The 23460-nt window shown below is 50.0% G+C and overlaps 1 protein-coding gene across 6 annotated transcripts in view; it reads right to left on the bottom strand.

The window, feature by feature from the left end:
* Positions 1-23460, bottom strand: part of Ppp1r16b (protein phosphatase 1, regulatory subunit 16B) — a 95994-nt gene that overhangs the window by 19695 nt on the left and 52839 nt on the right. For all 6 annotated transcript variants that reach the window (XM_008762383.4, XM_017592039.3, NM_001191072.1 and 3 more), the window contains exon 3: positions 4081-4151. In XM_008762383.4, coding sequence (XP_008760605.1) covers positions 4081-4151 — 71 coding nt within the window. The remainder of the gene's footprint in view (positions 1-4080; positions 4152-23460) is intronic.

Here is a 23460-nt window from a genome sequence, read left to right as displayed (position 1 = left end):
CACACTCACACACACATACACACTCACACACATACACACTCACACACATACACACTCACACACACATACACACTCACACACACATACACACTCACACACACATACACACTCACACACATCACACTCACACACATACACAATCACACACATACACATACACACTCACACACATACACATTCACACACATTCACACACACACATACACATTCACACACATACACAATCACACACATACACATACACACTCACACACATACACACTCACACACATACACAATCACACACATACACATACACACACATACACATTCACACACACTCACACACACACATACACACTCACACACATACACACACATACACAATCACACACATATACAAACTCACACACACTCACACATACACATTCACACACACATTCACACACACACACACACACACACACACACACACACACGGTACCCGCACAATAACAAAATCAGTCTATAAATTCCAAACAGTCTGACTCCGAAGGTCCAATTCTCAACCTGGCCAGTCCCGCCTCCTCTGTGCTTCTGATTACTCCCTTACACTCAAGCTTGCAAGGCTGGGCAGCTTTCTCAAGGCCTCTGTGGGTGTGCTCTCTGCTCTACATGCCGTTCTTTTTCTTTCTGGCAAACTCTTACTCATACGCATACAATACTCATAAGCTCTTACTTCAAGGCCCGGCTCAGGTGTCCTTCCTCTTGGAAGCCTGTCTCGCTTCTCCTGTGAGGCAAGCCACCGGCTTGGAGCTTCAAGCTGCAGAGATACTTCAGCTCCCACCGTGTGAACGCTGGCCACGCTGCAGCGTCACCCCAGCTGCTATTTCTAGGCCTGTGGTCTCATCACACTGCATAGTCTGTAAACAGGGCCACTTCCTAACTCCCTGTCCCTAACCTGACACAAGGGCGGGAGCAAAAGGGACATGACAAAAGCAAATGACAGTCTGTGGGCCAGCGTGGACAGATGCCTCCTAAGGATCCCAAAGTGGAGCCCAAGACAAGTGAGGCGGTGGCAGCATTAAGGAGAGTTTTACACAGCTAAGTTCTGACACGGGCAGTTCCCTCTCCGTGTGTGCTCCCAGAGGCTCAGTAGCCCTCAAGGAAAGCTGGATCTGAGAAGGTCATGTGATACCTCTTCTTCCTTAAGAAGAGGTAGGGTGAGGGGCTGGGGATTTAGCTCAGTGGTAGAGCGCTTACCTAGGAAGCGCAAGGCCCTGGGTTCGGTCCCCAGCTCCGAAAAAAGAACAAAAAAAATAAATAAATAAAAAAAAGAAGTAGGGTGGAGAGGAATGGAAGGAACCCCAAACTCCAGGGAGGGCTCCCCAAAAGTTCATGAAGACAAAGCATCTAGAGAGAGCCCTGGGACTCTTGTAACCACGGTATCCGGACAGTCCAAGGTTCCTGGGGCTAGCCCTGACTCTGCCATGATTCACCGTTTGACCTAGAACCCAGAGATATCCCATCCAAAACGGCCCATCTGTGTTTAAATTCACTAAAATTAAATAAGAGTTAGAATCCAGTTCTTGTCACATTAGACACAGAACTCTGTGGCTACTATGCTGGCCCATACAGACACACACAGAACATTTATTCCCATCTTTGTGGAAAGTCTACAGAACAGGGCTGCCCCTGAGCCTCTGTTTCTTGAGACATAAAACATGGTAACTTTCCGAGGGTGGCTATGAAGATCAAAGTGAGATATACCACTGAAGTGCTTTGTGAAGTAGGCACATGATAAACTGTAATCATAACTTAAATCTTTTTTTATTTTTATTTTTTGAGGTTTACATATTTACCATGTATACACGGTTCTATCTGCATGTATGTCTGCAACCAGCAGAGGGCATCAGATCCCATTACATATGGTTATGAGCTCCAAGTGGTTGCTGGGAATTGAACTCAAGACCACTAGAAGAGCAGTCAGTGCTCTTAACCTCTGAGCCACATCTCCAGCCCCATAATTCAAACCTTTTCAAAGAAGATGATTAAAAAACCATTAATTACGTATATATGTTTGTTTGTGTGTGTGAGTAGGCATATACATGCATGCATGAAGGTGCTCATGGAGGCCAGCAGAGGGTGTCAGATCCCATGGAGCTGGCCTTACAGGTGGTTGAGAACCTGACACAGAAGCTAGGTACTGAATTCTGGTCTTCTGCAAGAGCAGAATGTGATCTTAACCATGGAGCCTTCTCTCTAGCCTGATTACTGCCTAGTCTCTGGTAAGTGTTTGTGATGGTTTCTATATGCCAGGCCCAGGAAGTGGCACTATTAGAAGGTGTGACCCTATTGGAATAGGTGTGTCACTGTGGGTGTGGGCTATTAAGACCCTCTCCCTAGCTGCCTGGAAGTCAGTCTTCCATTAGCAGCCTTCAGATGAAGATGTAGAACTCTCAGCTCCTCCTGCACCATGCCTGCCTGGATGCTGCCATGTTCCCTCCTTGATGATACTGGACTGAACCTCTGAACCTGTAAGCCAGGCCCAATTAAATGTTGTCCTTATAAGACTTGCCTTGGCCATAGTATCTGTTCTGTAACTAAGACAGTGTTGCTTAAGGTTTTACAGCTCTCAGTCAATCCTCTCTACAACCCAAGGAGATAGAGACCATTTCTCTTTCACAGGAGAAGAAACTGAGGCACAGGGAGCATAAGGAACTTGTCCAAGGTCACATACAAGTGAGTGACAGTTCTAGGCCTCAAATCTAGCTCTATCCTATCACTGGGCCTCTGACTAGTGAATACTATTTAGCCTCAGTGGTTGCCTTTTAGGTCTCAAATCCAGGGTAGACTGAGGATCTCACCTCTGGAGCATCCTCTGCACTCTGGAGTTAATGAAGCTGGAGTCTGGAGTGCAGGGGACCCTTGGACAAGACCCAGTAACGTTACTGAGGCAGTTGCCTAAGTGTGGGTGCCTGAGGCCCTGGAGGACAGTAGGGGCCAAAAGTATATGCAGACAGCCCTCAGGCTCAGAGCTGAATGCTGTGTGCAGGGCCTGGTCCCAGCATCTTATGGGTAGATGTGTGTAGTTTGTCTCTGTCCATGGGGTTCCAGCTGCCTGGTTTCTCCCCACCAGGCTACCCTCCAGTCTATCTGCTCAGAAACTCTGGCGACGGGCACAGGGAAGCATCAGGTGTGGCCTCTCACTGATTCAGAGTGTGCCTGTTGAGCGCCTAGGTCTGTGAGCATAGGGAAAGACACTGGAGGCAACAACAGACAGGAGGTGCAGGCTGTGTTGTGGTGAGGCTCAGCTTGTGGGAGGAGGTAATCTCAGAGTGTCACGCTAGTGCTAAACAAGAGGGAAGGGGTCGCTTGGAAGAAGAGAGTGCCTCTGTCATGGCCCAGCTCTCAAGCTCTTGCTGGGGAGAGGAACTACTGAGTGAGCACACGGGTTCCAGGAGGAGCCCCTTGTGGAGGACCTGAAAGGCAGGAACCAGGCCTAGGAGTTGGAGAGGAGCAGAGACTGGACAGACCAGGCCTCCAGGGTCTTGGGCAGGACAGCCAACATTAATTCTTTACCCTCAGTATTAGGAAGGAGGTACAATAGAGCTTTGGACTGGTGCAAACTTTCAGCTTTTGCAGAAAGAATTCTGGCAGAACTGACCCTTGGGGGCTAAAGGCTGACCATGAAAGACAAAGCTTCCAAGGCTGTCCCCAGGCAGGCAGGGATGTCACCACACACCCTTGGAAAGGACATGTGCTTGATAGCACCCACTTCATTGTCATAGGTCTTGGCCATGTGACCTTAGAAAACAAAACAGTCAGTCGGCTTTGTCCTCAGGCCGAGTGGGATGATCTGGTGGTTGTGAATGCTCTCTGCCAATTCTTAACTTCTACACGAATTTTCTCAGCTGGCTGGAAGGACACAGTGAACAAAGAGTCCCTGTCCTCAGAGTCTGTCACTGCATGTGTGTGTCATGTGCACCCAGGAGCTCTGAGGGCCGGTCTGTGACAGACACGGGCATCTGCAAAGGACAATAGCCTTTCAGCTCGGCTCTCTGTGCTCCTGTCTCATGTCCCCTCCTCCCAGGAGCGAAGAGGCCGGGAACCACAGCTTACCTGGTGCAAGGCTGTGAGCCCATCCTCATTACACAAATCAGGGCTGACCTTGTTCTTCAGGAAGTATCGTACTGCAAGAGGAAAGGACAGGAGTGAGGTTCCTGTCACTCACTGTGGGAACCCAGCAAGACCCGCCCACTTCCAGACCCCATCCTCAATAGTCTTACTTATTCCCATCAGAGAGTAATGAGATGTTAACAGCATCCCTATTTCACAGATGAGGAAACTGAGGCACAGAACGGGTCACACATACAAGTGCTGACAGCTGTCTTATCAGGTCACACATACAACTGTCCCATCTTCCTCAGTGCCAGTCACTGATCTGAGAACTTTGGGGGTTTGTTTTTGGCAGTGCTGGGGATGGGACCTGGTGCATGCTAGGCGTGTGCTCTACTGCCGAGCTACACCTCTGACCTTTTATTTTGAGAGAAAGTCTTGCTAAGTAGCCTAGGCTAGCCTGCAACTTGCTATGTAGCCCAAGAAGATCTTAAAATTACAATTCTCCTGCCTCAGCTCCCTCCAGAAGAGCTGACTCACCAGAGGTGCCACTATTCCTGGCTAGGCTGAGAAGTTGGCATGGGTTGTCAAATATGAAGTACATTTTTGTCCCTAAAACCTACACCCTGGAGTTTTACTGACAGAGCAATCATGATCAACACACGTCTCTCTCACCACCTCAGTTTTCTCATCTGTAAAGTGGGAATGCTGTTGACTCTACCTCACATGGGGTCATATGACGTCAAGTTGAGCCATGTCTGGGGATCAGCATCAGGTCTGTGATCAGTGCATGGTTTTATAGGTGTCTTTTGCTATGCCTTGTTTTATTAGCATAGCTATATTCTGCACACATGATGGCTTACCAGTGGTTGTCAAATGCCTTCTTTGGATCTACTGAGCCTTTGGGAAATGGGGTAGAGGTTTTACGACCACCTGTTCTAGACTTTAGGTGCCCACATGCGTGTGTGTTCAGAAGTGGTGGGTAGATATAGGAAGTGAGGAAAACCAGAGTGTACAAATGGCATTAGTGAGCCCCCTCCTATTCCCTCAGTGTCCTTTCTCCTCACCCTGTCCCATCCAGGGTCTCAATGTCAGCTAGAAGCCATGTGCAAAGGATAAAAAAATGAAAAGCTGTCCTGTCTGTCAGTCTGCATGGCCCCACCCTGCTTAGCACAGAGGGATTCCCCCTGTCCAGCCTTCAGCTAGGTCTCTCTCTCCATGCAGGGAGCTACCAACAGGGCCGACAGCAGAGTCCACTGGAGCCCACAGCTCGCTCTCTCTCTCTCTCTCTCTCTCTCTCTCTCTCTCTCTCTCTCAACCATCTACTGGCTAAGGGGCACTAGGAGGGCTGCACTGGCTCCAGGTTTCCCAGGCTGAACATTGAGGACGTAAGTGGAATTCTGGGCCAGAGAACCAGACGAGGGGCGATTACCTAAGGACAGGTGAACAAGCAGGATATAAAAGCAGTTTTGTGGGAAGGGCCACTGTCGTGGTGCTGATGAAAAGGGGCATGGGAGCCTACAAGTGGGCAGAGCAGGCTGGCCATGCTCCCTGTTGAACCTTCTCACACCCCACTCACATGATCCAAGGTCACGTACCAAACACCCAAGGTAGCCACTGTCTCCTGCCTGCCAGTAGCTCATGCAGCCAGGCAGGGCTGAGGAAGTCTCCTCAGTAATGTGTCTCCGGTGGAGGGAGAGGGTTAGGAGGGAGCTGTGGTACGCTGCAGGGCAACTGTCAATCAACAGCCTCAAAGGTGCCAGGGGAAAGGCAGGGATGGATACTGGGACAGCCTTCAAGTCTCAGGAGCAGGGGTCGGGATAGCTGCTCAGCTCCATCCTCACAGAGCCTGCCCTGTGTGAAGGGGAAGTTTTGAGGCCTCAACTTGGCAAGAAAATGTCTCAGGTAGACTTGCCCAAGACACACTGCTACCGAGGCATATACGTGACAGGATTTTGTCCCACTCAGATCCTTCGGCTGCTTGTCCCCTATGGAGCCACATCTGGCTGCTGTGGCTATTTAAATTGGAATTAATACGCATGCATGTAAGACCATTCTGCTCATCCACATGCGGTACAAGGTAGACAGAAGTTAAGCGCGCCCAGCTTCACGGGGATCTCCAGTGGGACAGTGCAGCTTTCAAGCACTGCACTTGGAAACCATCCTCATTACAAAATGCTCAAGCCCTTCTCTGCTTCCCCACCACTCGGAGAAGAGCATCCTCCACCTTGCCGTCCATATAAGATCTTGCATGATACAATCACTGTCTCGCCCGAGTCCACAGGGCACCATTCACGTTGTGGTTTGGAGTCTTGCTTCTTCTGAAGCTGTGCAGGGAAGGGCTTGTGAGCTAATCCTGTCTGTCTGTCTGCCTCTCCAACTTCATTTCTTAAGCTCCTAACGCTTTCTGTAACAGTCGTTTGTGTCAAGAGTCGCACGTCCTCTGACCTCTGAGCTTCTGCAAAGCAGATTCACATTGCATGGAAGACTCAATTATCTACCCAGCATACATATATCCAGCAAGCCAGGCATCCACCCACCCATCCATCCATCCATCTATCTGTCCATCCGTCCATCCATCATCTATCCATCCATCCATGCACCACCATCCAGACACTCTCCCTAATATGCTTCTTAGCATGTGCATAATGGCATACTACACACATACATGTGCACACGCATGTACCCCATTCCTCATCCTTTAGTGCTCATTCAGACTCCTCTTAATGACAGTTCTTAAACACTTTAACTTCCCTTGTAGCCTACCATCCAGAGGAGCCTGGGGGGGAGCTGTTTTTTGGAGCAACTCTCATCTGTGTTTTCTGGAGATCGGCAGGACAGTTCATAGGTTAGCAGTGGCAGCTCGATCCACTTGCAAACACTTCACAGATACCCCCCAGCAATCCAGTTCAACAGAGTTGGGTTAACAACAGCAGTGACACAACCTAGCAGAGACATCCAGGCCTCAGCCTCTCTTCTCCAGTCAGCAGGAGGAACCAGCAGGAACACCGGGAGCTGTGCCTCTCTCAGGGAAGCAAAGATCAGTGAAGACTCGAGACCCACAAGCTTTGCACAGCCAGCTGTACCAGCAAGCCAAGCTCTGTCTCCGTCACTCCACTGAGTCCTATTTATACCCCCCAAGCATCACGTGTCCTCCACATGCCTTGCCTCAGCACAGGTCTTGCCTCAGCAAAGTCCCAACAAATGGAGCTCAGCTACACAGTGTAAAGTGGACCAATACAGGAGTGTCATTAGCAAAGAACCCTTCATCGCATGTCCTTTCACAGTTTGCTTTAGCAGAGCATCCTTGCTCCTGTGTCTGCTTCAGCGATAGGTTCCTTCACGAGTCTGCTTCAGTCTTTCACCTGTGTCCACTTCAGGAAAACATTCCTTCCCATGTTTGCCCCAACCAAACACCATCCGACACAACTGACTCCAAGGAACCCTTAAGTTTCCGCTTCAGACATCGACCGTGACAGGAAGCTCTGCCCACATGCAGGTGCCTCCCACAGAGCTTGGTAACTTAGTAGGTGGGTCTAGCCCAGGGCTACTTGAGGAGATGACGGAAAAGCCACAGAGATAGTTAATCTCCATTGTTGGCTGGATTTGGAATCACGGTGGGAACACACCTCTGGATATGTCTGAAGCCTTTCCAGAGGTGTTTAACTGAGTTGGGAAGACCCACTTTGAATGTGGATGGCACCATCTCATAGGCTGGGGTCCTGGACTGAGTAAAACAGAAAAAAAGAGCTGAGAACCAGTATCCGCCATTCTCGGTTTCCTGACTGGGGATACAAAGCGATCAGCTACCATTCTCTCCTACCATCACGATTTCCCTTCCATAGCGAACTGTACCCTGGAACTGTAAGCCAACCCCTTCCTTCCCTACGTTGCATTTGTCCGATGCTCTTGTCACAGGGATAAGTAATTACTAATATAGCCGCTGACCACCCCAGGTCCAGCTTGTATCTGGGCTAGCAATGTGTTCTGAACCTGACAGATGGTTCTGGGGTGAGAGAAGTGGCCATTGTGACCTTTCCAGAAAGTGTTTCTAGAAGGTTCTGCTCACGTGAGCAGATTTGCATTGTCTAGAGTAGATGATGGCCCAGGCTTCCTGTCCAGGAGACTCTGAGGCAGAAAATAAGCATTAGCTGCCAACAGCCACACAGTAATTATCGGGGGGCTCTCTGCACTGTGTGGGAGCCCAAGCCATGTAATTACCCTGAAATCGGGCAGTTATTTCCATCCCAAGAAGTGGGACAGATCATCTCCAGCTCTAAGAAACCCTTAATACCCACGAGCCAAGGCTGCCTCGGCAGCTCTCACTAGGAGACCAGAGCCTGGCTCTGAGCCCAGCTCCCTGGAGCCAAGCCCCACCACTAGCACACAGCCAGCTTCCCTTTCTCTGGGCTCAGCAAGAAGAGGGACTCTGTGCTTGTCAGTCCAATGTCTTTTTGTTTTGTTTTGTTTTGTTTTTTTGAGGTGCTGGGACCTAAAGCCAAGGATCTACTACTCAGCTCTGTGAACCAAGCTGCTGGCTGACATGAGGAGTCAGGGGAGGCTTCTAAGACCAACTGAGTATCAGGTGACCTCAGGCCTCCCTCTACACAGTCTGGCCATGGGTCACTTAACACTGTGTTCATCCCAGAGCAGCAGAGCTAAGGGTCCCCATAGACTGTGCAGCACCCACTGCCTGCAGTACATCCTGCGTGGCAAGGTCTGCAGATACTTGGTTCTCAAGGCCCTGAAGCTTGCGGCCCCACACAGGGCTACCCTCTCAACCAACTCAGAGGCCAGATTATTTTCATCATAGTCTATGCGAATGGAGTGCTTAGAAGTTGCATGTGGGGGCTGGAGAGATGGCTCTGCGGTGAAGAGCACTGACTGCTCTTCCAGGGGTCCTGAGTTCAATTCCCAGCAACCACATGGTGGCTCATAACCATCTGTAATGGGGTCTGATGCCCTCTTCTAGTGTCTGAAGACAGCTGAAGTGTACTCGCATATATAAAATAAATAAATAATTTTTTTAAAAGAAGAAGTTGCATGTGGCCTGCTCAGCTATACTAAGAGCTCTGGGCTCACGTCTTACTCCATGAACATTCTGAACAACCTGGGAAGGAAACTTGGGATCTAAGGCTTGACAGGGGCCCTTAGCTATAAAACGGAGAGCAAATGAGGACTTCGCTTTTAGGATGCTGTGAGGATTTAGTAAGAGAAGGTCTAAGCGCCACTATTACCGGTTACCAGGAGAACAAACACTGAAACTAACTGGTGAGCTGCATCTGGGTCCTTCCTGAGCTGGGCACTGGGTGCCGGGGCTGTTTCTATGGGCACTGAAAGTCACCCACAAGCTTTCATGCAGGTCCTCACAGATGAAAGTGGCCTCTCTCGGGGGGGGGGGGGGGCTCTGAAAAGTGCTGGTTAAAGATCACAGAGAGGCCCTGGAGGCACCTCTGTTCCTGTTGGGCAGAACCCCACGGAGATGGCATGAGGTGGCTCTGCTCCCCTCCCCCACATATCTTGCTCCTGGCTCCCCCCACCCCCCAACCCACCCACACACACACACACACACACACACACACACACACACACACACACACACACACACACACACTCCACCCACACCTCCCAGGCAATCTGGCTGGAATCTGGGCCAGCAGGGCCATCTGCTCTTTGCCTTCCCAGCTGCAATGCTGAGTCGCATGGAGGCCTTCTCTGGAGAAAGCGGGTAGCAGCTGCCTTCACAGGCGAACAGCACCACTGACGAGATTTGTGTTTTCCTTTGACATTTTACCTGTCTTGTTCCCCAGAACTCACTGCTTGACCCAGCGCTGGTGAGGGACGTGCAAACTCAGGAGCCGGATCGCCCCACAGAGGGCAGACATTGAGCAAGATGCATCTCCCCAAGGCCCAGCTGCTGCTACCAAAACAGAATCCTCTCGTCCACGGTGTGACCCACTCCTCACTTCGCCCTCCAAGCCCTACCTGCTTCCACCCTGTTGCTGCCTGCTCCTGTTGCACTGGCTTCTGTCCCCTTCAAACCAACCAAAGCTGGGCTCCCAGCCCCCAGCCTCCAAACCCTATCACCCGCATCTGAAACCTTCTTTCTTCCCACCCTGGGCCAGCACATTCTTCTTCATCCTTCAGATTGCAAGCGAATGCCACCTCTCTGTGGTGCCCTGCCCTTCTATACTGCAGGAGCCTCTATTTCATGCCCCATATAGCTACTTGCTCCCCGGCCTCGGGCATCATCGCTCACACTTTCTACAGACATGAGGGTCCTCAGGGAGGGTGACTCTATGACCAAAAGTATCAGTTAGGGGTTAACAGAGAGCAGGGAGCAAGTGTCCTCCCTCCCCTGGCATCGGTTAGCCACGTGAGGAGACCTGGAGGCTGGCCTCAGGAGTCATCAGCCCCACCTCACTTGGCCTCCACTCTGGGCTGGCCATCATGTCTGCTCCCCAACACAATGCTCGTCTCTCTCTCTGATCCTGGGCCCTCACTCACTCCTGTAGCCCATTACCCGCTGTGCGGAACCTTGTGCTCACCGGGTGTTTCCTAGGCGTTACATCAGCCGCTCCTCACAATCCAGTTGGGAGGACTAGAGACCCATGGCTACTACTACTGTACCTTTACAGATGGGAGCCTGAGACTAAGATTTAAGCATGTGTGATGACCTCCGCAAGTATAGCAGGGAGGCGTGAGAAGCTTGATATTGGAAAAAAATGGTATTGAAAAGACTGTTTCTTCTTCTTCTTCTTCTTCTTCTTCTTCTTCTTCTTCTTCTTCTTCTTCTTCTTCTTCTTCTTCTTCTTCTTCTTCTCCTTCTTCTTCTTCTCCTTCTTCTTCTTCTTCTTCTTCCTCTCCCTCCCTTCTCCCTCCCCCTCCCCTCCCCCTCTCCCTCTCCTTCCTCCTCCTCCTCCTTCTTCTTCTTTCCTCTTTTCCTTCTTCCTCTTCCTCTTCTTCTTCTTCATTATCATCATCATTATTGTGTGTATCTGTATATGTATGTGTATGTCTGTGTTCATGTGTGTGTATATCTGTGTGTGTCTGTTTGTTTCTGTAGATGTGCGTCTGTGTATGAAGAGAGATGGGGGATGGAGAGGGCATATATGCACCACAGCATGCATACGGAGGTCAGAGGACAACTCCATGACTTGGTTCTCTCCTTCTACCTTTACAGGGGTCCCAGGGATCAAACTCATGTTGTTAGGCTTATGCTGCAGTCACCTTTACCCACTGATCCATCTCGTCATCCCAAGGCTTGGGATTTGAATCCAGGCTTGGTCGGCTCCAAAGCCCGCACACCAAACCACTCTGCCAAAACATTGCCATAAAAGCCACGGAAGAGATGGCAAAGGGGTCAAGATAAGGTCAGAGCTGCTGCCAACAGAGCTCGGTGTTCTAGAACATCACGTGGGAAAGAAGACAGGTGATGACGGCAGTCACTGCTGCAGCCTCGTTATTACCGTTTGCAAATGAGGTCCCCGGGTACGGAGGCTGACACGTAGCCTGAAGTCATGTGGCAGAAGTGGCAGCTTTGCAAAGAGCTCTAACCTTTGGTGCATCTTCCTGCTGCCTCTCCATCCTGGGCAGACCCCATGCTACCCTAAATTCCAGGCACTTTGGTTTTCTCCTTCCAGCGGTCACTTCTCACAGTGATCGGGTTTCCCTTCCTCAATGTGCTAACAGGGTTGCAGTGGGTCCAGCCCTCAGCCCAGCACATTCAGAAAGCAAAAGTACCCTGGTCCTCATTTAACTGTGCTTCCAAAATCATTCCACTGAGCAACTTCAACTTTCCACCCACCACTGCTCGTCCCTGGTGCAGAAATAGCCAGAAATAGTTGCTTCCAGGGAATTGTGGCTTCCTGGGGCTGGGGGGGGCAGAGGCTCAGTAAAGTGGAATGGTGGTTTCTCAGTGACAGATTCATTAGAGCCTCTTCCAACAGTCTCCTGGGGTTCTGTGCAATGAGTCAGCCATGGTGAAGCCTAGCTCAGAAAGATGCGGGCTCCTCTCAAAGTCACATCCCCAGGCCCACGAACTAGCCCCTCTTCTCCCCCAGACATTAGCTGTTCTAGAAGAGAAGGCACCAAAGAACAATTATCAGCGATCGTACGGGGTAACTACAACTCCCACCCACTGCTCGTAGGATATGGGAGGGTGCGGCTCCTTTGGAATAAATATCAAGTGGCCACATGATCATATGACCCAGCAATTGGGCTCAGCGGGCCGAGCCTGCGAATCCACACAGAAACTCAAAGACGTGGACAGGGTGACGTAGGGTACCAGTAACCCCAGCATTCGGGAAGACCATGATTTCCAGGCCAGCCAGAAGTACACATCGAAATCCTATCTCAAAAATCTAAACAAAACAAGCATCTACACTCACGTTTAGAGCAGCAGTGTCCTTAATCATCCCAAAGTATGGACGGCCTATGTGTCCACCCACTGATGAATGGATACATGGGATTCCAGGCGATGGAACATTATTCTGTCACAAAAAGAACCCGAAAGCATCGTGGTGGGCCAAAAGAGCGAGATAAAAAGACCTCATGTTGCATGATCCCATGTGCATGCCGGGAAATGTCCAGAATAGGGAGATGCACTGGGATGTGGCAGGGTTGAGGGTCAAGCAGGCAGGATGAGGTGACCGCTAGAGGCCAGAGTTTTCCTTGGAGATGATGTGCAAGTACCAGAATCAGGCAGTGATGTGAACTGAGAAAGGCTTTGAACTGAAGACCACAGAAGCACACCTCAGAAACTCTGCGTTCAACGGTAGGTGAGTCACGCATCAGTTTGAAGAGAAGGGGTGGGCTTCCATCAGGCTTGAGAGTTCTGTGAAATCTCAGTCACATCCGCTCCCCTCATTACTGTACCCAGAAGGCCAAAACAGCCTGGCACACAATACACAGTACACCTGGTCTTCGATGAGCCTCCATGGTATGGCCTCTACCCACACCGCCTGGCACCATCCCTCCAACAGCCATGGTCTCCTTTCAGGGCCATTCAGGCCCCACCATCGCTGTACCTCTGCACCTTCAAGTCATGTGCCGTTCCTTCAACTTGCAGTTCTTGTTAGTCATTGCTTAGCCTCCAGGTCCCATCTTAAATGTCACTGTGTCTGTGAGGACTCCCCTACTTCCACTTCCCAACTCCTAGCTCTCGGGCTGGCCAGGTAATTCCCCAGTGTGCTTTTCTGTCCAGTCCTAAGATCACAGTACTAGAGTAGCTGTGTGTGTGGGTCCTTGTCTTTGCTAGGCTGTCAGTTCTGGAGGTGGATGGTGTAGGGGAGGTCTGGAGGCAGGCAGGGTAGGCGAGCCATTCTTTGCTATTGTAATGGAGTTCAGGCTCCCAGTCAACAATTGAACCTGCAAGGAAAAAGGCCCCTGTAGCCTCTGCCTGCTTTCAGAACTGACTGGAGCCTTTGTTCTTGAGCTGCTCTGCCTTCCCTGTGGATCAGAAGGACCCGACCCAGGCAAGACCCCAGACTCCTCCATCTCAGAGAGTAGGTTCATCTGCTGACCCGTTCGTTCCAAGAGGCCTGTTTCTCTCTTAGCATCTCTGATACCCTCATTATAATCAGAAGACAGCTAGGGCCACTCCAGGCACATAGCTATAATCTGCTCTCCAGAACTTGTGTGTCCAGGATTTGCAGCTATACTGGACAAAGGGGGTTGGCAGACATTAATGTTGGCTACCAAAAGCCTCTGACAATGTGTAACTTATACCTAATGTAAGGGTTACACAGGGAAAGTGACTGAATCCCCTTTAAGAGGTAATCTTGTCTGTCTTCTGCTATTGGTTGATTGATTGATTGATTGATTGATTGATTGATTGATTGAAACAGACACTTACATTGTATCCCAGACTAGATTTGAACTCGTTTTGTAGCCTAAGCTGGCTTTGAACTATTAACCACTTCCCAAGTGCTCAGGTAACAGGTGTGCACTATGGTGTCTAGCTTTCGTTTTGTAGCCTAAGCTGGCTTTGAACTATTAACCACTTCCCAAGTGCTCAGGTAACAGGTGTGCACTATGGTGTCTAGCTTTCAAGTCTGAAGAACCGGTTTATGGGGTTCTCAGAAGTCTCTCAGAAGTACTTATTGAGTTGAGCAAATAAACTAATTTGTTTCTCTTCTTTAAAAAAAAACCACACACACATAAAGATTTATAGTGAGCAAAGTGCAAAGTGCAAAGTTTGCAGTCCATCCTTCTTGGACATGTAAGTTCTCTCTGCAGCACAGGGCAGGCCAGAAGGGGAACTGCTCATAAGTGAGAGAGCCTGCACCAGATCTCCTTACGTGGGAGAACCACATCCATAAACACAGCAGGCATGGAGAAGAGAACTTCAAGTATGGCCTGTGCAACCCGTCCCCTCCTCTCCTGCCCTCCATTAACTTCCTCTTAGGTATCTCGCTCCTTACAGCATTTAGTCTCCAAGTCTGACAAGGGGACCATGTGTCCTCCTACACAAGCTCAAGGCTTTCCCCATCCCCTTTGGGAACACAGCTGACCCCAACATCACCAGCTCCCAAATTCCTCACTGGCTCCATTCCCAGATGCCACCCCCTCACCCCCAGAAGCTTCTCAGCAGAAACTATCTACTCTGCCTGGTCTGCAGAACCTCTCTCTAGCTGGCTGCCTGGGAGCTCTCCAAGGTTCTGCAGTTCCTCTCCGTCCCTCCTCTCCCCAGACACCCCCAATTTCAGTCCTCTTTCCTTGCCTTCCTTTGCTTCCTCAGTCCCATCTCTCTGAGCACACGTCTTCTGGGTTTTTTAAATAGTCCAATTATTTCATATCTCCAGGCAAGGACTACATAAAAATACTCCCAACCTTCCAGGTGTGAGATACATACACATAGACCCTGCTGTGGCCTCACGGCCTCCATAACAACAGCTAACACAGGTTGATTACTTTCCAAGCAAGTGACACCAGGCTAATATGTTATTTTCCCCCCAGTCATTCTGTAGAACAACCCTATAACTTGGGACTGCAATCAGCCCATCCAACAGAGATCTGGCATGATGTGTCTTGAGCTTGCTTTGCTAGGAAATATTGAGAGTCATTTTAACCTGGCTGATTCCATGTGTAACTGGTGCCAATCCCCAAAACCTAAGTGGTACAGCCAGGCACTGGAGCTATGAGATGGTCCACTTCCAGAGAGCTCAAATTTAGTTCCCAGCACCCATACAGAGCTGCTCACGACTGCCTGTAACTCTATTTCTGGGGGATCTGAAGCCTTCTTTTGGCTTCTGAGGAAACCTGTACACACGGTATACACACACACACACACACACACACACACACACACACACACGCACATGCACACATGCACGCACGCACGCACACGGCACGTGCAGAGAGAGAGAGAGAGAGAGAGAGAGAGAGAGAGAGAGAGAGAGAATATTTTAATAAGCCAGGTACAATGACATACATTTGTTATCCCAAAACAGAAGACACAGAGATAAGCAGATCTCTGGAGCATAGTAGCCAGTCAGCCCAGTCAAATTGGTGAGCCCCAGGCCACATGACGGACCTTGTCTCAAAAATCGTGGTGGACTGGGGCTGGAGAAATGGCTAGTGGTTAAGAGCACTTGTTCATTCAGAGGTCTGGGGTTTAACTTCCCAGGACCCACATGGTCACCATGGTCTGGGATCTGACACCTTGTAGTTCTATAGGCACCAGGCAGGTACATGCATGGCACACATATATTAATGCAGGCAACACATATGTACTCACAATAAATCTAGGACAAACAGACAGACAGAAAAACCAAGAACAAACAAAAGACCATGGTGGCCAACTCCTGAAGAACACGCCTGAGGCTTTCCTCTGACTTCTCCATGCAAGTGTGTGTGTGCATGCGCATGTGCGCTCGCGCGCACACACACACACACACACACACACACACACACACACACACACACACACCATAAATTCACTGAAGTCACATAAAGAAAGAAGAAACAATGAGCGAGTGGAACAGGATGACTCCAAGCCAGACGTCTACACTAGCACCAATGCCTTCCTCCCCTCTACTCTAAAGACAGTAAAGATTTTGCTTTGCTAAGAAGGAAAAATGTTCGGTGTGTGCTGGTAACAAAGCGCACTGGTATAAACACAACAGAGGGGCTAAAAATAAAGGAACGTTCCAGTCTAAAACAGGCAGATGCAAACACAGAGAAAGAGGGGGCAGCGACATTACTAGGATGCAGAATGGAATTCTGGGAAAACAAGGAGGCAATGAACTTGAGGCTGATCAAAACAGACGGTACAGGACGACAGAGCCTCTCCTTGTGTTTCACCGAGGCAACGTTAAGTTCAAACCAGAAGGCAGAGCAATGGCTTCCTGGGGTCAGAGGTGGAGAAATCAGACCATCAGTTGAGGGACTATGGGGAATGCAGTCAGTGGAGTGAAACCCAGCAAGGCAAATACTGTTAGAAGTCGAAAACATGGCTATCTTAGGCACCCTCAGCAGACACACACTTTGAAGAAAAGATTCGAGAGTGGGACTGGCCATTAAGGGCAGGGGGCCCAAGTTTAGTTCTCGGCACCCACAGCAGGGAGCTCACAGCCACCTGTAACTCCAGCTGCAGGGCATCTGATGCCCTCTTCTGGACTCTGCAAGCATCTGCACACACAGGCACACCTACACAACACACACACACACACACACACACACACACACACACACATACCCAGAATTCAAGATAAAAATAAGATCTTTTTTTAAAGATTTATTTATTCAATGTATATGAGTCCACTGTTGCTGTCTTCAGACACACCAGAAGAGGGCATCAGATCCCATTTCAGATGGTTGTGAGCCACCATGTGGTGGCTGGGAATTGAATTCAGGACCTACTTTATTATTTCCAGCCCTACTTTATTATTATTATTATTATTTTAAAGATCTTATTTTGGGCTGGAGAGATGGCTCATCGGTTAAGAGCAATGACCGCTCTTCCAAAGGTCCTGGGTTCAATTCCCAGGATTCCACAGGGTGGCTTGCAACCATCTGTAATGGAATCCGATGCCCTCTTCTGGTGTGTCTAAGGTCAGCGAAAGCATGCTCACGTACATCAGATGAAGAAGTGAATGAATGAATGGATGAATTAAAATGTACTCACATAAAATAAATAAATAAAATAAAGTAATAAGGTTAGAGAATAGCCAGACATGGAGCCAGTGAGATGACTCAGTGGCTGAGGGGGCTTGCCACCAAGCCTGGTGACCTATTTGATCCTGGGACTCATGTGGTGGAAGCTGATTCAAGAATGTTGTGGTCTGGGGTTGGGGATTTAGCTCAGTGGTAGAGCGCTTGCCTAGGAAGCGCAAGGCCCTGGGTTCGGTCCCCAGCTCCGGAAAAAAAAAAAAAAAGAATGTTGTGATCTGACTGCCACAGGTCCACGGCATGTTTACTCATACCCCACACGTAATAAATAAGTACAGAAATATCCAAAGATATAGAAAGAAAGAAAACAGCAGAGATGGAAGACAAGTCCGCCCACAGCAGTGCTGCTGCCCACACTGTTTATGATCAAGGCATCGTAGAAGCGACTCCCGTGTCTAAACAATCGGACATTTCATGCCCACAGTGTTTGGAGCATCATCCAGTGGGAGACTCTGAGCTGGTATCTGAGAGGCTTTTAATGGCCTAGGAATTCATTGACACGTAACAGAATGGGAGATTTAGACCAACACACACAGCGAGGTCTCGGCTGGAAAAGAAAGCTGGTTCACACATCCGCACGCTCATCACTGGAAAAAATGAAGACCCAAATCCGCCCGTGACATGGTGTTATGGTTGTCAGTGGGTTGTTTTGTTTTGTTTTGTTTTGTTTTTGTTTTTTTTTTAACATTTTGAGATCTGTGGGGACAGCCTTTAGAGGCAGAAATTTTCATTTTCCCTAAATGACAAGAACCCTCCACAGGGTAGGCAAGTAGTAAGGATTGCTGCTGTTACACATTACTAGAGTAGAAATGACATTTCACGTGGTTCCCTCAGAGGGCAAGGCAGAGATGAAACTTCTGTGTTGGGCAGGAAACTCAACCGTGATGATAGAAAGAAAGAAAGAAAGAAAGAAAGAAAGGAAGGAAGGAAGGAAGGAAGGAAGGAAGGAAGGAAGGAAAGGAAAGGAAAGGAAAGGAAGGAAGACAGACTAGTATGTTTGTATAGTCCTGGAAGCAGCCAATTGCATTTGCAACCTTAAACCAGGCCTGTGAACTTATGCCTGTACCAACTGAAAGTTAAGAATGAGGACCCCAGAGGGTTTAGTAGAAAACTCAAGAGACTGGGGAGCTGGAGGCCAGCCTGGGCTATATAGTAACTTCGAGACCAGTGAACCTACCCAAGGAAACCTTATCTGAAATAAAACAGAGCCAAAAACAATGATCTCTCTCTCTCTCTCTCTCTCTCTCTCTCTCTCTCTCTCTCTCTCTCTCTCTCTCTTCCTCCCCACCCCCCCCCAATCTCTCTGTGCATGTGTGGTAGCCAGAGAAAAACCTCAACTGTCATTCGTCAGGAGTCGTCGTCCCTTTTGTTTTATTGAAACAGGGTCTCTTACTGGCCTGGAACTCTCCCGTTAAGCTAGGCTCTCTGACCACAGAGTCCTAGGGATCTGTCTGCCTTTGCCAATGCCAAAGATTATAAATGCATGCTACCATAACCAGCTTTTTAAAGGAGGGCCCTGGAGATAAAATTCGGGTCTCCCTGTCTGCAAGGCGAATGCTTTACTGACTGAGCTATCTGCCTAGTTCCAGGTTGCTACTTTTGAAGTGGTCGAAAACCATCAAAGACAGAGCACTGTGTGACACATGAACAGTCCGTGAGAGTCACCGTCGTGAGCTTCTTCTGTGGCTTCTCTTGCTTCGGCAGCAGGGCTCAGGTGTGAGAGACGTCATGGTTATACACAGCCTAAAATATATATACTTTTTCAACCTGGCCCTTTCAAAGCACTTTGTTGATTCCAAGAGTCGTGCTCTGCAACCAAGGAAATAAATTCAAAGCCACGGTCTAATCTCTCAACATACAATAACGGTCTCTTGGCTCCAAGTAGATGGAAAGGAATCCGTTGTCTGTCCCAGATGAAGCTAAGACAAAGGCCAGGCAGGCAGAGGTGGCCCAGCCTTGTTTCTTCACCTGCAATGGACAGCTGGGGTCGAGGGTCCCTGCTTTCTCTCGCCATTGTCACCCACGTCTCTACCTCGGGGGGCCCCCCAACCGTCTCTCCTCTCAGCAGCAGCTGTGTTTCCTGTCAAGAGCGGGGTTTTCTGAAAGCACTGTCGTTCAGCTGCAGCTGCAGAGGACAGTATTTTTATCCAGCCTCTGCTTCCTGTTTGCTGGCTGGGGGATTTTGTTTTCTGGGGTTAGGTTTAGCCATTTCTGATAAAGAGCAGGCTTTCTTGTCACATCAGAACCGAGAAGTTGCCCTCCTAATGGAATCTGCTGCAGGCTCTCCAGGTCCCTGGCCCACGCACACATCTCCCCTCCTGCCACAACCTCCTGTGGCTCCAAGACAGCCATCTCAGCCTGTGCAGGAGTGGAAACCAGGGCAGCTGGTGGGCAGAGGGGAAACCGGGGCATCTCTGCTGCAGGAAATGGAAAAATCCACTCTTATCAGACAGGAACAGCTAAAAAGGCACAGCAGCCTGGGGGTGTGCTGCAGCCTGGGGGTGGGGAGCAGCCTGCAGGTCTCTGTCTGGATACCACTGTCCTCAGCCCACCCTGGCTCAGAGACAACAGGGCCCGGATACAGTCATAGTCAAGTGCAGGTCTTGGATAGAGTCTGAGAATGCCCTGAGCTATGGAACCTGGGAGATCATTTGGATGTTCCCAGGAACAAACAAAGATGGCAGAGTCCTCAGCCTTCATGTCCCCACAGCACAGGCAGTTGGAGAGACAGACATTGGTGACTAACAAGAGCCCACATTTATTAAGTGCTTGTTGCATGCCCAGGCCCATGTCCAGCACACGTAGAGATGGTCTCATTTAGTCCCCTTCAACCACCTCATGCAGGAGCAAAGTAGGCCTAGGATGTGCTTCTATTTCTAATCAGGGAAACTGAGGCACGGGAAATTTAATTCACCGATTCAGTCCAATCTACTATCCAGCAGGAAACTGCAGCACCCCAACAGGGCTCAGACACCCCAGCCCCTGACTTTCTCCTTGCCCACAGCTGTCGGAATCTCCCTTAACTGGGGAAACTCTTCTATGAAGCCTCTGGCTGACTCGAGGTTTGTTTCCAGCCTCAATGCTGACCTGTCCACACATCACTGCACACCCGTGTCTTTCTAGTTCCAGCAGGATAGCTCAGGCTTCCCTGCCTTGTGAAGACAGAGCCCTCCTGAGCTAGGGGTCACTCTGGCCTGGCAGGAACGAAGTTGTCAGCAGCTCCTAAGAGTTTCTGAAATCACAAGCCTGGCACATTTCTTTCCTGTCTGAAAACCTCTCACAGTGTGGCGATGGGGGTCGGGGGTGAGGTGTCTCAGTGGGTAAAGGCACTTTCTGCCAAACATGACACTCTGGGTCCCCAGAACCCACATGGTGGAAGAGAGAACTGACTTCTAAAAGTAGTCCTGATCTCCACACACATGCCATAGTACGCACATGCACGCATACACACACACACACACACACACACACACACACACACACACACACACACACACACTAAAGAATGCTCCCAACTCTTACTTTCCCTGAAACTGGAGTTACAGTGTTAGCCCCAAGATAGGTGCTAGGAATTGAACCTGGGTCCTTTGCAAGGGCAGCAAGTGCTCTTAATGGCTAAGCCATCTCTGTAGGCTTTAGTCTGGTTGTTTTTAAAACAGGGTCTTTGCCCCACCACCAGCAGTAGCAGGAGGAGGAGGACCTGGGGATTTGTTAGACATAAAAAACTTACATCTCACCCCAAACCATGATCCAGGAGCGCTCAAGGTAGGTCTACACTCAAGGTGGAGGAGCCCTAAGTGATCTCACGCCATCAAGTTTGAGAACACTAGCTCTGCCCCTGCACTGACCAATCCCCTCTGGGGCGCCTCTTCTCCACCCAGAAAGACCCCTCCCCACCCCTACAGCAGTGCGGCCATTCAAATCCACACCCACTGAATATTAGAGAAGCGAATGTGCTCTCACACACACACCCCACACAGTAAATCTCCCTTGATCCTGACCCAGCACCCTCAGCAGGCAGTGTGTGGCTCAGCCAGCACCTGTCACCTTCCGCAGCATCCCCAGACCCCGTGAGGCCACAGTGTGCAAACTAAACATGATCTCCACAGAGATGGGCTGGGGTATATTAGGCCCATGCTGGGCTTTGAAGATCTGCTACAAAAATAAATCAGTGTTCCTCGTGCCATTAACAATTATTGTTCTCTAGCTTCTTCCTTGCGGTAATGTATTCCGGTTCCTGCACCAGCTCCCTCCCCGCTCCACCCCCCCACAGCTCGGGCTAAGGCAAGGTTTAGAGTTCCATAAGAGGATGCTACTTTTCTATTGGCCAGAGCAGAGCTAGATGGTCTCGTGACTTTGGGTACAACTGCAGCCCGGGTGAGGTCTCTGTAGCCTTCACCTGTCCCCCTTTCTTCCCTCCCCTTTTCGTTCCCGTTTCCTTTGCTCCCTCCTTTACTCTTTCCGTTCTTCCCTCCCCTCCCTCTTCCTTTCTCCTCACCCTCTCTCTCCTTCCTGCAAAGCTTCCCTGAGCATTTACTGGTGAACCCAGCAGCAGGTTGGACACGGAGTCGATGCCAGCTGTGTGTGATGAATGAATCAGTCACCTCCCAGAATGCAGGCTGACCCAGAAGTGACCTGAAGGGGCAGCCCTCCTCTCTGGCTCCACCTCTTGCCTGTTTGGGCGTCCTTTTTCCCATATCAGCTCAAAAGGAGCCCAAGTTCCAAAGATACCTTATGTAACTCAGGAGTAGGGTCAGTTTTCTTCCTGTGCCCTGGGTCAGGTGCACTCATGTCCTCGGGCCAGGACTCTGCGGTAGAACACCTTGTTCTCTTAGAGCCAGGAGGGTAGCCAGGACACTAACCTGGACCTCCAAGCCTTGAGGCTAAGCTCTGCAGTAAGGAGGGGACACCAGGCCAAGTCCAGGAAGAAGAGGCTCCAAAGACAATGAATACAGGCGTCAGTCAGAACACGCCTTCCCATGGGCAAGAGGGACATCGGAGTCCAGCTGTGTCCTGTGCTCTCTGAGGCAACTGACCCTGACCCCACTCCCCAGTCCCAGCCCTAGGATGGGATGAGATGGAGCTAGACTCTGGGAGAAGCTGCCCCGTCCTGGCCTGGCTCTCCATCAGAGCTGAAAAGGCAACAAGGAAGTTGGTCTGGCATCCATAAGGCCTGGGCTCCCCTGACAGCTCCCACCCCCCTGGAGTCCCAGGCTAGCACGGATTCACCAGGGGCTCCCTCGGCCCAGATCCCTGCTTGTGCCATTTACTTCTATGTCTAGACCCTTCTCCCTGCAGGGATTCATGTCACTTAGGATGTCACTTCCTCAGAGAGATCTGCCCTAAGAGACCTTTGTCATCTAGCTGCTATCATCACCATCATCATCATCATTAATGCCAGGCTGGGGATTAAACTCAGAGCCTCTTGAATGCTGGGCAGGTGCTTGGCCACTGAGCCCACCCCTGTGCCCGGTCACCTTCCAGTTAGTCACAGGCTATCAGCTATCCTAAGGGTGATCAGCCCCACTGGCAGGGGCTGTCATTCACTTAGGAATCTCAGGCATCTTGACGCAAGACACATGGGTGTCTGTGAAGGAAGGCGAACAGGCTCATCTACAAGCAGGGGTGCGCAGCGAGGCAGAGGGAGCCCAGGAACTGCCGCCTTCTCGAAGGACCATCTCTTCCACAGGCCATGAGATGGTTTTTTGAAGCCCTTAAACCCAGTACCTCCCTCAAGCTAAGGAAAAGGAGCCTTGGGGGCCACACTGTAAGGTACCCCTTGCACCAGCTTCTAGAAGAAGCAAAAGTGCACGCCCACAGGCTAGTTCTATTAATGGCTTTTAGGGCAACGAGTCAAGCATTGTAGTGCAAGCATATAATCCCAGCAGTAAGGAGGTTAAAGTCTTTAGCTAGGTAGTAGGTTTGAGGCCAGCCTGGGAGAAGGAGAGGGAGAGAGAGGAAGAGGGAGACAGAGAGAGAGAGAGAGAGAGACAGACAGACAGACAGACAGACAGACAGACAGACACAGAGAGAAAGAGAAAGAGAGGCAGAGAGAGAGAGGCAGAGACAGAGACAGAAAGAGACAGAGAGAGACAGCAAGAGACACAGAGAGAGACAGCAAGAGAGAGACAGAGAGAAAGACAGTGAGAGACAGAGACAGAGACAGACAGCGAGAGACAGAGACAGAGATAGACAGACAGAGACAGAGAG

The sequence above is a fragment of the Rattus norvegicus genome, chromosome 3 (assembly GCF_036323735.1).
Source record: "Rattus norvegicus strain BN/NHsdMcwi chromosome 3, GRCr8, whole genome shotgun sequence".
Taxonomy (NCBI): domain Eukaryota; kingdom Metazoa; phylum Chordata; class Mammalia; order Rodentia; family Muridae; genus Rattus; species Rattus norvegicus.
Note: the sequence above shows the minus strand (reverse complement) of the source record. Positions and strands in the feature narration are given on the sequence as shown.